This window comes from Triticum urartu, chromosome 3A (assembly GCF_056163025.1).
Source record: "Triticum urartu cultivar PI428250 chromosome 3A, HENAU_Tu73, whole genome shotgun sequence".
Lineage (NCBI taxonomy): Eukaryota > Viridiplantae > Streptophyta > Magnoliopsida > Poales > Poaceae > Triticum > Triticum urartu.
The window spans coordinates 26,483,921-26,500,433 of NC_141875.1; the positions used below are offsets into that span (position 1 = coordinate 26,483,921).

Sequence of the window (16,513 nt, forward strand, 5' to 3'; positions counted from 1 at the left end):
TCTTATTCTTCTTAAAGTCTCCCAGGCGTGGTATCATCGGATCCACAAGGTCAATTTGTATCCATTTGTAGTCTGGCACCAACAGTCAAACTAGGAGCTCAACGGCCACCTGTTACTATGAACTTGTTTTCCCCTCATTCTTTGAGAATTAGAAGGATCCTTTTCGAGTTTCCATTTCTTCATTTGGAATCTAGGCTCTTCTATCTTCGACTTACTTTTTTGAGACTAATCATTTTCATTTACCATCTCATGGAAAACTCTTTTCGTTCCGCTTCCGGGGAATCCAGTTACAGGAGAACTAGGAATAGGGAGCTCTCCCCTTTTTCAGAAAAGAGTACAGATGGTCCGAGGGCAAGACAAGTCTTGAAAGATATCAATATTAGGGAAGAGCGTCAACCCTCATCCATTAAAACCAAGAAGGCAAGGGTCAAAGGCAACAAGTCAGCCAAGGGCAAAACTGTGTCCAAAACCAAAGATGATTATTGCACCCCCCCCCCCCCCCCCAGCTTGCTTCACTCTCGACGAGGATGAACTTTATCAAGTTTTCAAATGCCTCGACGGCATGAAAGTTCCTTCCGGCTACTCAGGACTCATATGCAGGTATCTTGACTCGAAAAAGGAAGGTTTAACAACATGAAGTCGCATGACTGTCATGTGATGATGAACAATTACTTCCTGTAGCTCTCAGACTTATTGACTTTACACATGTATAATATACACGTATATGATCATGTAAAATTCTTTTCCGAATTTTCTGAAACTTTAGATATGATTTTTAATAAACTATATAAAATGAGGTGCCCCAAAAATCCACAACATGGTTGAACTTTCCAACATCCAAGCACCTTCTTACTACCGCCGGCCCATGCATAATAGGTGTCGGCTGAGGGCCCAAGACAAGATTGATTCGGCGGAGAGTGCGGTGGGCCACCGGTCGTACTCGTCGACCAACCAGATCTTGTCGAAAGCACAAATATTATAGGCTATAATTTATTTTCTTTCAACACAGCACCAGTGGTCTAGTGGTAGAATAGTACCCTGCCACGGTACAGACCCGGGTTCGATTCCCGGCTGGTGCAATTCTTCTTTTGTTTTATCTTTTCCCCTTCTTTTTTGGCTGATAATTTGCTACTTTACAGTTTCCCCTTTTAGCTGTTACACAGTGCTGTTTAAGCAAAATTGTGTGCTCTTTCTTCAGCAATAACTATTTCTTTTTTGGGCAAAATAGAGGCCTCCCTCTCCGATTTCATATATAGAAATCACATGGTCTGATCTTCAGCCGGAGCTATTAATCCCCTCTCACCCTTCGAAACTAGATGCTCGTAGCCTCGTCCACAAAATCTTCTCTTTCACTGATGCACAAATGCCGCAGAATTCGACGATAGACGCCTCAGAAACATGGAAATGCACAGTAAACTTTGCTAGCTCAAAGGGCAGTCTCATTTATTCCAGAAAAATACAAAGGAGAACACTGCGGGAACAGTTACTGCTTGTACTACACTACAGCAACAATGCCAGCCGAGCTGGCCTTCTGAACGTATCTATCTACAGCCTGATCAAATACTATAGGCCTCACAGGACTTACAGCAGTACATATATAGCTTACAATTGATTGTGTTACATTTCGGTTCCACACGATAGTCGCCGGGTGTGATCACTTCTACACTCTATACTGAATGCGCTGATATGCTTTATAAAGTTCCTCCTGGAGGATAAGGCGGGCGTTAACGATCTTCATTTCTGGAAAAAATAATCACATGTATACCTGTTTAGACATAGTACCAGTAATAAGATTAAAGAACACGTTACTTTCAATAGGCAACTCTTACGCGTATTTCATTTTTAAGGACAAAGTCCCTGTTGTCAGATCATATGTAATACTAGGTGACAGGCCATGTAAAGGTATCTGACAGGCAAATTTAAGTTTACTGCAGCTCTAGACAATGCTTGCAACTGGCTATATTTTTAGGAGACAACAATATTTTTAATGTTGAGAAGTACAAACAATATCTACAGGAAACGGCGGTTTGTGAGTGAGCTGTGACATACCCATCCATTATTGTTGTCCAAATGAAGGAAACCGCCATGGCCTCGAGCATTCTTAAACTTGTAGACAGGTCCAGAAGCTGATAATAGAAGTCGAGTAAGACAGCAAGTACAGGCCAGAGAGCAGAGACAATAATCTGATTATATTGATTTATTACTCTGAAGATCCATAGCATAGCTTGCGAAGAAGAGAACAATAGATTTTGAACAAACATGAATAGAGCAGTATTTTGCTTTGAGATATCAGGACATAAGCATCGAAATGATAGCTTAATAATTCTTAGTAGCGATAAATAACTGACAAGTAACAGCATATTTTTCACAATATGGAGTGGTTTCCGAAAACGAAATCTTGGAGAGAGACATCTGTGGCATTGCATGAAAACAAACTGAAAGTATAACGGTGTATATGAATAAGTAACACATTTACAAAAAGGAAATTGCAGCTGTACAGGATTTTGTGTAAGAATACCTTCATAGCCACCATACACTGGATCTTCGGACAATAGAAGAGGTGTGTCCAGGTCAATAAAACTGCAACCACAAGAGAAGAAGAACCATTTAAGCACCTAGTCTGATAGACATAAGGTCTGAAACTTCATGCCATCATTTCTAGTTTGAACTTCCTAGTGATATTGTCTTGAGTTGTAAAATACTTTTCTACTTTTCAGTTTTCACAAGTAATCTAGTTTGCAGGGAATTTGCACAATTAACCAACCTGAAACAATCAAGCCCAGCGGCGAGATGACCAGCAAAGCCCATGGCAATCCTAGTCTCGACCATACCACCAATCATAAGTGCAATACCAGCTTTTCTTGCAGCATCGATTACTTCGAGGGCTCCAAGAACCACCCAACTTTGCCAGTTTGGTGTTAATAACATGAGCAAGATTTCCATGTATAATTTTCTGAGCATCATGTAAACCACGACAGCTTTCATCAGCAGCAACAGCAACTCTATATTTCTCCATAGCAGCAATGCTAACTTCACGGAGACCTTCCCAGTCATCTCTATGAACTGGTTGCTCAAAGAGTACAGGAGTCACTCCCATTTCTGAAACCAATGAAATAAATAAGATACAGTACTACAGAAGTACAGATACCATACAGCGTCACACTGACTGAGATATTAAAGAGTGAAAAGATTGAACATAGTGAGAGTACACACCGTTTAGTCTGTCAAGAACTTCAATTGCTTGGTTTGCTGTGTACCCTCCATTTGCATCCAAGATAAATGAGCAGTCCGGATGGACAAGCCGTATAGTCTTCAGAACTTCTATGTCTGAGTTCAAGTTTTTCCCTACTTTGAGCTTCAGAGTTTGAAACCCTTGTCCCTGATATTTTGCAGCCAATTGAGCGGCTTCATTTGGGGCCACAATTGGAATCTAAATTCAGAAATAGATGAACTTAGCAATTTTGATGACGCAAACGTAGGGATGCTGGACCCACTGAAGAGAATACTTTGATAACCATACCGTCATGGCTGTTGTCACAGTGTTTGATGCTCCCCCAAATAATCTCCACAAGGGTATGCGGATGGTGTTAGCTACCGCGTCAATCACTGCCATCTCCACTCCTGCTCTGGCCTTTGTTGGAGAAAAGAACAAGTAAATACACATCAGGGGAAGATTCTTGTGTCCAAACACTTCTGAAATCATGAAAAGAAAAATGAAGATGATACATTTGACCAAGTTCCAAGAGAAACAATTAAGCAGTTGTATGTGCACCAAAAGGATCAAACTCTAAGAACTGAGAACCAACTTTCAGCTTGAAGGTAGGCCTTCCCTGATTTTAGATGTAAAATCTTTGTTATTGCTGGCTTGTGTTCAGAGTCCCTTAATTACCTTTTATGGTATCAGGTGTTGTTAAAAGTAGATTCTGAGTGCGAAATTGTCATTCATTTGGGATCAGGGCATGATCCAGTTGTCAACCACCTCAATCGGTTCAGAGGTCAGAGCTATATCAGGGCGACCTCCATCTACATCAAGGCCTAGCATTCAAACTCCAATTCCCCATCCTTCCATCAACATCAGCTAAAAGAAGTGACTTGGAAACTCTGAAGACTCAAAGCGAATCCCTCCACTGTCTTGTGGTGGAGAACTCCTCAAACTGTCAAACTCCGTATGAAGACTGAACAAGATGGGTGGGCAAGATTAGGATGGGCAAGCAGAATGGGTGTGGATGGATGTCTCACCGATGCGAAGGTGTGTCCGGGGAGCGCATCGGCGACGTCCTGGAGCACCGCGCCGAGGGGCGCGCTCCGGGCGGCCACGAGCGCGGCGCAGGCGCGTCCGGCGGCGGCGAGCGCGGTGGGCTGGTCCTCTGCGGTGACGGGGTGGTGGACCGGGGCCTCGCCCCAGCCGACGGCGCCGCTGGAGAGCTCGACCCGCACGGCGACGTTGGCGACGGCCTCGAGGCGCGAGGAGGCGATGGTGAAGGGCGCGGCGAGCGGCACGTTGAGCGGGCGCGCCTCGGCCGCCGCCACGTCCACCGAGAAGGTCTCCTTGAGCGCGTCGAAGCCGAACGCCTCCATTGGCTGCTGCGGCGTCGGTGGGGACGGCGACGGCGACGGCGAGATGCCGCGGAGGCGGGCGACGCGTGGGGTGGGGTTGAGGAGTGGCCTCGGGTAGGAAGGTTTGTGGGCGAAGCAGAGAGGGGATGAGGAGGATGTGGTGGAGGCGTCCATGGCCGGCAGCGCTGGGAAGCGGTGGCTCGGTCGACGTTGACAACTGCTCCGTGAGGCCGACGTTGACAGCGCTGGGAAGCGGTGGCTCGATTCGCGGGAGGCCGGCCGAGGAGGAGCTGCCGGCCGCTTTCTATGTAGATAGAGTGGTTGGCGCAGTGGCGACTGACAGGGTGGGGCCGCGTCGCCGGTGGCCGTCGCTGGCATCTCCACTGCTCCGTGACGGGGAGGTGGCGGAGCAGCGCACGGGAGCGGGCCCACGTGTCAGCTGAGCACGGAACTGTTCGGTGGCTGCATGCGGCGATGGGGCCCAGACGCAGCGGGGCAGAGGGGCTGGGCTGGCGATGCCGTCGAGGAGCAGCTGCAGCAGAGCGGGATCGCCGAGGAGTCGCCGCGGCGGTGGTCGGCACGTGGACAGAAGAAGTAGCCCGTCCGTCCATCGGGGGGACCACCCGTCGGTGAGCACCGCCGACGATTCGGCAGACGATTGTGGCAAAACTTCGTATTTTAACCCTTCTCAGCATAGAAATTCAGGATCTGGTCTCTGTTGAAAAGAATTTCGAGATTTGAACCCTTTCGCTACCGTCAAGGGTTGTGGCGGTAGGGTTAGACAGGCTACCGCCAAAGTCTCTGACGGTAGAGTGCGACGGGGGGAATGCTAGCCGTTTGCCCGAACTGACGTGGATAAGTATCCTACCGTCAGGGATCCTGGCGGTAGCCTGTCTAACCCTACCGCCAGAACCCCTGACAATAGGTGGTGGCTGGATTTTTGTCTCGAAAAGTTTCTGTAACGAAATATCGAAGTGTCCTAGCAGTAGGTTCACCCTACCGACAGGGATCTTGTCGATAGGTTGTATGATGGCGGTAGGGTCATAGTGTTTTATGGTTTCAAGTTTAATTGCTTGCTTCTTTTCAAAATCAATATCATAGCAATGATATAGAGCTAAAAAACAGATCTCAAACAATTAGACTTAGGCATCACATACACATTAATAAAATTTGAAGTATATAGACATGTCAAACGAAGAAACTATGCTCTTTTTTACATGAAAGTATATACTCATTTCTTTTACCATGAAACTATACTCATATTGACAAGAACAAATGGCATGAAGTTAACTTAATGTTCAAATTGAATTTGACAGTCAAACTAATGAAAAAACTGAATTTGACAGCACATAGTTTCATATTCATTGAGAGCATAATTGAAAGGCACAAGGCATTACAAGAGGCACATAGTTTCATTATTCATCAAGAACATAATTGAAAGACACAAGACAAATTAATAGGATGATTTTCAGACAAGTTCGAAGAGCGGGCAGACATCATCATTTTCAGAGCTCCTCGTATGTTAGCCCAGGCCGTGGAGAAAGAAATGGCAGCGGATCCACCGGTTCAGGCGGAGGCGGAACGCTGGTTGGCATCCGACTGTTCACGCACTTCCACCTTGCCCTGCCCGTTGGAGTTTTCACCTCCGCTCTTCCCCAGTTGATGATATCAAACGCAGATGCACTTGGGGGCGGCATCCTGGCTCTCTCCTCCGCATTGCTCTCGAAGTAGATTCTCCGGCCCAAATTGCGCAGGAGATAGTTGGCGTGCTTCTACGCAACTTCATTGCATGCTTCTCGGCGGACACGCCAGATACTTGGATCTGCCTCCATCTCTGCCTTCACTTTCTTCCATTCCTTCACGCTCTGCGACCAAGCCATGACATCGTCGAGGATCCGCTCTGCCCTCTCGTGCCACCGCTTTGCCCTCGTAGCCTCTAGGACCTCGTCTGAGACAGATCCCACCGGCTGCAACAGCTCGGGGAAGGTCTCGTACATGTACGGGAGCGGCATCTTCGACTGAATGTGCTGGAGAGGAGTGGGAGGAGCGGGCGGTGATGGAGTCGGCGGTGCTTGCTCCAAGCTTCCGTACCTAAACATATAGATTAATCACACAAAGGTTCATCGCCTTGAAAAAAATCTAAACCTAGGATTCATCATGTGATCAAAAATTATAAACCTAACTTTTATTATCTAGAAATATCAAATAGGGTTCATGAACATAATGTTGGGGAACGTAGTAATTTCAAAAAATTTCCTACCAAGACATTTCCAAACTCACATAGAAGTTTGCCTACCAAGACAGTTTCTCCATTGCTGCAGGGATCTCCACCGTTGGCCATGGTATCACCGGCACTTGCGGTTGCGTCACAGCCGGCCATCGCCAAGCCGGCTCCCGCCTCGGGGACTGTATCCCCATCTTCGACACCGCCTCATACTTCTCATCCCGTGGCGCTACCTTCTAGCGCTGGGGGTGGTGGTCCGAAGCGATCTCAGCTTCTCGGGGTGGCACCGATGGAACCTTCTACGATCGCCTCGTCAGCATCCTCTTCGCCCACACCCGAGTCTCCTACCCGGCGGGGAGTGATTTCTCTCCGTCAGTTCAGGCAGACCATGAGTTCACGATGGCGGAGTTGCGGGCCCTGTCCTCGGCACCTTCGACACCAGGAGTGGGTTCAGCGCTAGGGGAGTTTGCGGACATGGAGGGCCACACGCAGCCCTCGCGGTCTTCTTCTTTGTCGCCTCGTCCAACTACTCCGCCACTAGGGGTCTCCGGGTCAGCCGTGGTAGCTGACTCCACCCCCACGCTGCTGCGGCGCAGCGGGCGGCACTCCGCCAGTGCTGATGGCTCCACACCAACTGACGAGGATTCGTTGACGAAGGCCATGCGTAGGACAGCTTCTCGCAACCTCGACATCGAATGTACATCATCGCATAAATCCTTTTTGTCTTTTGTAAATCCAGAGTAGCTTCAAATATGACTAGCCTGGGAGTTTCATTAGGACGTAATGACAAAGCGGTAGATTTTTCTGTTAGGGCTCTTAAGCAAGTGGAGTTCGACCGGCTTACGGTTGCTCCTAGGTTGCACACGTTAGTAGACCCCCTCGTGTCAGATGAGGAGGACGAAGATGCTGATGCCAATCATGAAGGCAAGCTCCTGTCCCATCTGGTTAAAGACACGACTGAAGTAGACTTGGATGATACTGTGCGTGACACTATGCTATTTGAGCTTGTCGCGTCAGTATGAAAGAACAAGTCTAATTCAGCAAACAAAAAGGGGCGCAAGTCTAAAATGGCAAAGGTCTCCAAACAAAAAATTTGGTTTGTCATGAGAAAAATGTTTTGGAATAGTAGAGGTCTTGGTGACTTGGCTAAACACAAACATATTGCCGATTGTGTGAAGGATCATCCATTGGATTTTTTAGCTATCACCGAGTCTAGCAAACGCGACTTCCCAACACGTGATCTTGACCACCTTTCATGTGGTTATGATTACGAATGGCACATCTTACCACCGTCTGGGAGGTCAGGGGGTATTTTGCTAGGCATCCATTCCACATATTTGGAACTTTTGTCCACTTCGAAGGGGGAATATCATATCAAATTTCACCTTCGAAATAAGTCAGACAACTTCCTCTGGAGTCTGGTGGCTGTATATGGCGCCGCTCAGGAGGAATTCAAGTCGGCCTTTCTTAAAGAACTTGTTAATACTTGCCGAGAAAATCCCCATCCCATGTTAATCGGGGGGGGGGGAGATTTCAATATTCTTAGATATCAGCAGGAAAAAAATGACCGGTTTGACACTAGGTGGCCATTCCTCTTCAATGTTGTTATTGACAGCCTGGACCTGCGGGAACTCACCATGTCTGGTCGTCAGTATACCTGGGCCAATAACCGGGTAAATACAACTTTTGAAAAACTTGACCGGGTTCTCGTTACCACCGACTGGGAATATAAATATCCCCTAGCCTCGGTACGGGCCCTAGAAAGAATTGAGTCCTTATCGGATCACGCTCCATTGTTAACCGATTTTGGATAGACAGCTCTTTAAGAAAGGCCGATTTAAATTGCGACTATCTACCTTAATTGATACTCTTGATAAAATTGCGGAGGTGCGGCCTCTTTCTGCTGAGGAGATTGAGCAAAAAAGCAATTTCAATGAGCAGATTGCTCGCCTATTACGCGAGCAGGAGATTAAATGGTACCAACGTTGCAAGGCGGACTCGCTCGTTCTAGGTGATGATAATACAAAATACTTTCAAATGCTCGCCAATGATAGACATAGAAAGAAACGTATATTAGCTCTAGATCAGGATGAGGGCCGCATCGAGGGGGACGTACCTCTCAGAAGCTTTATTACTAAGTATTACAAAGAACTTTTTGGCCCGTCAACTGATACATCTCTTGAGATGGACGAGTCTATTACTCATGACATCCCTCAAGTTTCAGAAGCGGAAAATGAATTCCTAACCTCCCCATTCTCCGAGGAGGAAATTCGAACCGCGGTGTTTCAGATGGAACACAACAAGGCTCCAGGTCCGGATGGTTTTCCTGTGGAGTTTTATCAATGTTTCTGGGATATGATCAAGTCGGACCTGGTTCGGTTGTTTAATGAACTAAATGCTGAGGACCTTGACATTTCCCGTTTAAACTATGGGGAAATCATCCTTTTACCTAAGACTAAGGAGGCTAGTTGCATTCAACAATATAGACCGATTTGTCTCCTAAACGTAAGCTTTAATTATTTTTACTAAAGTTGCAACTAATCGGTTGAACGGGGTGGCTGACCATGTGGTCAAACCCACCCAAACAACATTTTTGCAAGGACGCAACATACTAGATGGAGTTGTTGTACTGCATGAAACTATACATGAGCTTCACCGTAAAAAGTTGCATGGAGTTATCCTTAAAATAGACTTTGAAAAAGCCTATGATAAAGTTAAATGGCCCTTTCTGTTGCAAACCTTGCGTATGAAGGGGTTTTCGCAAAAATGGTGTCGTTGGGTAGAGAGTTTTGTGTCCGAAGGGAGCGTGGCCATCAAGGTTAATGACGATGTTGGCAACTACTTTCAGACCAGGAAGGGGCTTCGCCAAGGGGACCCCGCATCTCCTATTTTATTTAACACTGTAGCCCATAAGTCAGAGGTGTTATTCCTCATCTAGCAGAAGAAGGCTTATCTATTCTACAATATGCGGATGACACAATTTTGTTCATGGATCATGATCTAGAGAAAGCAAGAAACCTCAAGTTGCTTTTATGTGTTCTTAAGAAACTTTCTGGTCTCAAAATTAATTTTCATAAGAGTGAACTTTTTTGCTTCGAAGATGCTGCAGAATCTGCACCTGAGTATGCTGACATTTTTGGCTGCCAACTCGGGCAATTCCCAATTCGGTATCTAGGGATACTCATTCACTATCGGCGCTTAACTATAGCTGAGTGGAAGTATGTGGAAGAGAGACTTGAGAAACGTCTAGCCAATTGGAAGTCCAAACTCTTGTCTTATGGAGGTCGGTTAATTTTGATTAATTCTGTCCTCAGTAATATGGTGTTATACATGCTGTCATTCTTCCACCTACCTAAAGGGGTTCTTCAGCGCTTAGATTACTTCAGATCCAGATTTTTCAGGCAAAGTGATAATGAAACCAAGAAATATCGACTGGCTAGGTGGAATGTATTATGTCGACCTAAAAGTCAAGGGGGACTTGGAATCCAAGACCTTGAGATTAAAAACATTGCTCTACTCAGCAAATGGGTGTACAAACTACTCACTGAGAATGGAGTTTGGCAGGAGATCATTCGTAACAAGTACGTCGGATCCAAAGCCATTTCTCAAGTTTATTGGAGACCCGACGATTCACATTTTTGGAGTGGGGTGATGAAGGCTAAGGAATTCTTTTCCAATTTGGTACTTTCTTGGTTAGAGACGGATCGCAGGTCCGATTCTGGGAGGACACCTGGCTAGGTAACACCCCTCTCAATGTGCAATACCCCAACTTGTACAAGACTGTCAGGCATAAATTTGTCACGATCAAACAAGTTTTGGGACAAGAAAACTCGGATATTTATTTCCGCAGCGATCTTTTAGGACCTCGCCTGGCAGCATGGAATGAATTACTCATACGACTAGAGGTCATTCAGCTGTCAGGTGAATCGGACATTTTCGGACGGAGATTGCATCAGAATGGCAAGTTTTCAGTCAAGTCCATGTATGATGCACTGGTTCATAGCGAGGTTCCGGTTGATAACAGGAAATTGTGGAAGCTCAAAATACCTCTGAGAGTGAGGATATTCCTCTGGTTTCTAAATAAAGGGGTCATCTTAACTAGAGATAATTTGGCACGACGCAACTGGCAGGGTAGCACAAAATGTGTCTTCTGCCAACATGACGAGTCTATTAGACACTTATTTTTTGAGTGTAAGTTTGCTCGGTCTGTTTGGGCCATAGTTCACATTGCTTCAAATCTATACCCCACGAAGTGCACGTAATATGTTTGGCAACTGGTTGAGGGGAATTCAAAAACAATTTTCTGCACACATTCTTGTGGGGGTAGCTGCCTTATACTGGGCATTGTGACTTACCAGGAATGATGTGGTTTTTAATAATAAATGTGTTTCATCTCCTATGCAGCTTATTCATATATGTACGCGATGGCTCAGGCTGGAGGACAGAGACCTTTTTATGATGGCGTCTATGCGGCTGTAGCGTTCGGCCAGGGAGGCTTTCTACCTCCATGGATGGGGTGTGATCTTCGGATAGGATCGGCCACGTCATAGGCTGGATTTATGTTTCTTTTTAGCGCTCTTTCTTTTTTTGTTGCTTTTCGGACCTTGGATTTATTGGCTGTGTGCATCTGATTATGCAGAGGCCGGGTGTTCTTTTAGTGCGACTATATCACCTCGATATCTCAATTAAATGAAATGCCTTTTATCAAAAAACAGTTTCCTCTAAGCAAATCACCTCTCACGCATCGAAACGAGACGCTCGTAGCCTCTGATACTGACAACAATGCTGTCAAGCAAATTTGGACATGATTTTTCTTCACCAAGAGTTTTTTTTAGCAAAAGAGAGGCCATCCTCTTCGATTTCATTTATAGAAATCACACAATCTTCAATTTAGCAAAAGAGAGGTCTGATCTTTAGCAAGAGCTAATCCCCTCCCACCCTTCAAAACGAGATGCTCGTAGCCTCGTCCACAAAATCTTCTCTTTCACTGATGCACAAATGCCGCAGAATTCGACGATAGACGCCTCAGAAACATGGAAATGCACAGTAAACTTTGCTAGCTCAAAGAAGGGCAGTCTCATTTATTCCAGAAAAATACAAAGGAGAACACTGAGGGAACAGTTACTGCTTGTACTACACTACAGCAACAATGCCAGCCGAGCTGGCCTTCTGAACGTATCTATCTACAGCCTGATCAAATATCATAGGCCTCACAGGACTTACAGCAGTACATAAACAGGAGCTTTACCGCTATATATGGCTTACAATTGATTGTGTTACATTTCAGTTCCACATGATTGTCGTCGGGTGTGATAACTTCTACACTCTATACTGAATGAGCTGATATGCTTTATAAAGTTCCTCCAGGAGGATAAGGCGGGCGTTAACCATCTTCATTTCTGAAAAAAAAATCACACGTATGCGTGTTTAGACGTAGTACCAATAATAAGATTAAAGAACACCTTACTTTCAATCGGCAACTCTTATGCATATTTTCATTTTGAAGGACAAAGTCCCTGTTGCCAGATCATCTGTAATACTAGGTGGGAGGCCATGTAAAGGTATCTGACAGGCAAATTTAAGTAATTAAGTTTACTGCATCTCTAGACAATGTATGCAACTGGCTATATTTTTAAGTGACCACAGTATTTTGAATGTTGAGAAGTACAAAACATATATTCAGGAATTTCGGTTACTGAGTTAGCTATGACATACCCATCCATTGTTGTTGTCCAAATGAAGGAAACCGCCATGGCCTCGAGCATTCTTAAACTTGTAGACAGGTCCAGAAGCTGATAATAGAAGTCGAGTAAGACAGTAAGTACAGGCCAGAGAGCAGAGTAAATAATCTGATTTTATTGATTTATTACTCTGAAGATCCATAGCATAACTTGCGAAGAACAGAACAAATAGATTTTGAACAAACATGAATAGAGCTATATTTTGCTTTGAGATGTCAGCACATAAGCATTGGAATGCCAGCTTAATAATACATAGTAGCAATAAACAACTGACAGGTAACAGCATATTTTTCACAATATGGACTGAAACATCTGTGCCATTACATGAAAACAAGCTGAAATTATAACTGTAGTATACATGAATAAAGTAACACATTTACAAAAGGAAATTGCATATGTACATGATTTTTTCTAAGAATACCTTCATAGCCACCGTACACTGGATCTTCAGACAATAAAAGAGGTGTGTCCAGGTCAATAAAACTGCAACCACAAAGGAAGAAGAACCATTTAAGCACCTGGTCTGACAGCCATCATTTCTAGTTTGAACTCCATGCCATCATTTCAATTTTGAACTAAAATCACGACACTTATTATGGAACTGAGGGAGTAATACTTTTTGCAGGGAATTTTCACAATTAACCAACCTGAAACAACCAAGCCCAGCGGCCAGATGACCAGCAAAGCCCATGGCAATCCTAGTCTCGACCATACCACCGATCATAAGTGCAATACCAGCTTTTCTTGCAGCATCAATTACTTCGAGGGCTCCAAGAACCCCCAACTTTGCCAGTTTGATGTTAATAACATGAGCAAGATTTCCATGTATAATTTTCTGAGCATCATGTAAACCACGACAGCTTTCATCAGCAGCAACAGCAACTCTGTATTTCTCCATAGCAGCAATGCTAACATCACGGAGACCTTCCCAGTCATCTCTATGAACTGGTTGCTCAAAGAGTACAGGAGTCACTCCCATTTCTGAAACCAATGAAATAAATAAGTTATAGTACTAAAAACACCATACAACATCACACTGACTGAGATATTAAATAGTGAAAAGATTGAACATAGTGAGAGTACAAACCGTTCAGTCTGTCAAGAACTTCAATTGCTTGGTTTGCTGTGTACCCTTCATTTGCATCCAAGATAAATGAGCAGTCCGGATGGACTAGCCGTATAGCCTTCAGAACTTCTATGTCCGAGTTCAAGTTTTTCCCTACTTTGAGCTTCAGAGTTTGAAACCCTTGTCCTCGATATTTTGCAGCCAATTGAGCAGCTTCATTTGGGGTCACAATTGGAATCTAAATTCAGAAAGAGATGAACTTAGCAATTTTGATTAAGCAAACATAAGCATGCTCAACCCACTGCAGAGGATACTTCGATAACCATACTGTGATGTCTGTTGTCACGGTGTTTGATGCTCCCCCAAATAATCTCCACAAGGGTATGCGGATGCTGTTAGCTACCGCGTCAATCACTGCCATCTCCACTCCTGCTCTGGCCTTTGTTGGAGAAAAGAACAAGCAAATACACATCAGAGGAAGATTCTCTTGTCCAAACAATTTTGGTATCTTTATTGAAAAAAAAACACTTTTGGTATCAGTGGGAGAAATACTGAGAACCAGATAATATATCTGACTAATTTCCAAGAGAAGAAATTAAAGCAGTTGTATCTGGGCTAAAAGGATCAGAATCTAAGAACTGAGAACCAACTTTCCCTTGAAGGTAGGACTTGTCTGATTTTGGATGTATTTCTTTGTTACTCCTTGCTTTTGTTGAGAGTCCCTTAATTACTACTCCCTCCGTAGTGATCTAAACGCTCTTATATTTGTTTACAGAGGGACTATTTATTTAGGGTAAAATTTCTCTATGCAGTTATCATTCATTTTGGGCATGAGCCAGTGGTCAACATCCTCAATCGCTCCAGAGCCATAAAAGGCGATCTCCATCTACATCAAGGCCTAGCACCCCAAAACCAATTCCCCATCCTTCCATCAACATCCTCTAAAAGAACTAACTTCTAAACTCTGAAGTCTGTCTTGTGGAGCAGAATTCCTCAAACTGTCAAATTCCAAAATTGTACCGAAAACTGAACCAAAATTGCTTGCCAAGAGTATGAAGACAAACAGGTGTGGTGGATGTCTCACCGATGCGAAGGCGTGTCCGGGGAGCGCATCGGCGACGTCCTGGAGCACGGCGCCGAGGGGCGCGCTCCGTGCGGCCACGAGCGCGGCGCAGGCGCGTCCGACGGCGGCGAGCGCGGCGGGCTGGTCCTCGGCGGTGACGGAGGGGAGCACGGGGGCCTCGCCCCAGCCGACGGCGCCGCTGGAGAGCTCGACCCGCACGGCGACGTTGGAGACGGCGTCGAGGCGCGAGGAGGCGATGGTGAAGGGCGCGGCGAGCGGCACGTTGAGCGGGCGCGCCTCGGCCGCCGCCACGTCCACCGAGAAGGTCTCCTTGAGGGCGTCGAAGCCGAACGCCTCCATCGGCTGCTGCTGCTGCTGCTGCGGGGTCGGAGGGGATTGGGACGGCGACGGCGAGATGGCGCGGAGGCGGGTGGCTCTCTGGCGGCCGGCGCCGGCGTGGGTGGCTCGAGGGGTGGGGTTGAGGAGGGGCCTCGGGCTGGGAGGCTTCTGGGCGAAGCGGAGAGGGGATGAGGAGGATGTGGCGGAGGAGATGGAGCCGTCCATGGCCGGCAGCGCTGGGAAGCGGTGGCTCGGACGACGTTGACGAGCGATCGAGATTCGCGGGAGGCCGGCCGGGGAGGAGCTGCCGGCCGCTTTCTATATAGGCTTACAGAGTGGTTGGCGCAGTGACCACTGACAACGTGGGGCCGCGTCGTCAGTGGCACGCCGGTGCCGTCGCGGTTATCCCCACTGCTCCTCCGTGACGGAGAGGAGAAGCTGGAGGTGGCGGAGCAGTGCACGGGAGCGGGCCCACACGTCAGCCGATCCGGCTGTGCGTCGAGTGCCAGCTGGGCACGGAACTGCCGGGTGTCGCGACGCTCGGGGCGTGGCTGCATGCGGCGGTGGGGCCCACACGCAGCGGGGCAGGGAGGCTGTTGATGCCGTCGAGGAGCGGCGGAGCGCTCGGTGGCGTGGGGGGCGGGAACGCCGGGCGGTCGCCGCGGCGGTGGCCACCACGTGGGGAAAAGAAGTCCGTCCGTCTGGGGGACCCACGGTGACGGTGCATGCGCGTTCGGCGGACTGTTTGTTTCGTCGCGAGGATCGTCCTCGTGATGAGCACATTGAGCACATGGCATGGGCCCTCGTACTACTGGCACTCGTACGTGATGAAGACCGCTGGGCTCTTCGGTGCCAAGCCCGTACCCATTGTCTCAAAAAAAGAAGTAATTACTTTTTTTGTTCATAGTTAATGATTGATTCTCGCCATCATTTGGAGCACCGCGATCTGCCCCTTGCGGCCTCCAAGGAGGCACCACTTTTGTATGGATCTACTTGTTGATGATAAGCTTGCACTATAGTAGTAGTACTATGTGTACGAAAACAACATCCAACATACACTACAAGAAAATGTAGTATTAGCGACCACACCTATTGTTACCAAGCATTTTGATGCCTATAGATATACTAATTGCAATCAGTTTAGTACAAACTCGGTTACTATAGTCAGCTGTCACGAATGGGTACTATTCAATCATGTGAGTACTTATAGCAACCAGGGAGGAAATTGAAAAAAAAGCCAATCGGCTCCGCTCCAGGGCATCCATCCATCCCCACGCTCGAAGAAAACAGAGGCGAGGCAGAGCTCTTTCCTGGCGGCGGCCGACGGCAAGGCGACTCGCCCCAAATCCCCAAATCAAATCGTCCCTGGCGGCGGCCGACGGCCACGGCGGGTCCTTGCGGAGGGGGCGGCAGAAGGCGGAGGGCCCGTTCCTTCCGGCGGAGGGGGCGGCGGAAGGCGGAGGGCGCGTTCCTTGCGGCAGCGGCGGTCGTGTCCCTTGCGGCGGTGGTGGCAGCGCGGCTGC

The 16,513-nt window shown here is 47.0% G+C and overlaps 1 protein-coding gene, 1 non-coding gene and 2 pseudogenes across 3 annotated transcripts; 1 reads left to right on the plus strand and 3 right to left on the minus strand.

Moving 5' to 3' along the window:
• The first annotated feature begins 1,008 nt into the window (after positions 1-1,008).
• TRNAG-GCC (transfer RNA glycine (anticodon GCC)) lies at positions 1,009-1,079 on the plus strand. The gene has a single exon. It is a non-coding gene; the product is annotated as a tRNA-Gly (tRNA).
• A 326-nt stretch (positions 1,080-1,405) lies between these two features.
• On the minus strand, positions 1,406-5,191 carry LOC125528515 (L-Ala-D/L-amino acid epimerase-like; annotated as a pseudogene). Its single transcript, XR_015618021.1, has 7 exons — positions 4,240-5,191; positions 3,521-3,631; positions 3,214-3,430; positions 2,765-3,099; positions 2,519-2,580; positions 2,050-2,126; positions 1,406-1,765 (listed from the first exon to the last, which is right to left on the minus strand). The product of XR_015618021.1 is annotated as an L-Ala-D/L-amino acid epimerase-like (transcript).
• Positions 5,192-6,062: 871 nt separating this feature from the next.
• LOC147978107 (uncharacterized) lies at positions 6,063-6,635 on the minus strand (annotated as a pseudogene).
• Positions 6,636-11,833: 5,198 nt separating this feature from the next.
• Positions 11,834-15,328, minus strand: LOC125542472 (L-Ala-D/L-amino acid epimerase). The gene is made up of 7 exons (XM_048705518.2): positions 14,673-15,328; positions 13,917-14,027; positions 13,610-13,826; positions 13,170-13,503; positions 12,944-13,005; positions 12,497-12,573; positions 11,834-12,180 (listed from the first exon to the last, which is right to left on the minus strand). The coding sequence occupies exons 1-7, from the start codon at positions 15,213-15,215 to the stop codon at positions 12,175-12,177; spliced, it is 1,350 nt and encodes a 449-aa protein (XP_048561475.2). The 5' UTR covers positions 15,216-15,328; the 3' UTR covers positions 11,834-12,174.
• Between the last annotated feature and the right edge of the window lie 1,185 nt (positions 15,329-16,513).

Coding starts and splice junctions, on each gene's coding strand:
- LOC125542472 (XM_048705518.2), bottom strand. CDS start 15,215: ATGGACGGCTCCATCTCCTCCGCCACATCCTCCTCATCCCCTCTCCGC. Junction 14,028..14,672: donor CCGGACACGCCTTCGCATCG/GTGAGACATCCA, acceptor TCTCCAACAAAG/GCCAGAGCAGGAGTGGAGAT. Junction 13,006..13,169: donor GCTGGGCTTGGTTGTTTCAG/GTTGGTTAATTG, acceptor TTGTGGTTGCAG/TTTTATTGACCTGGACACAC.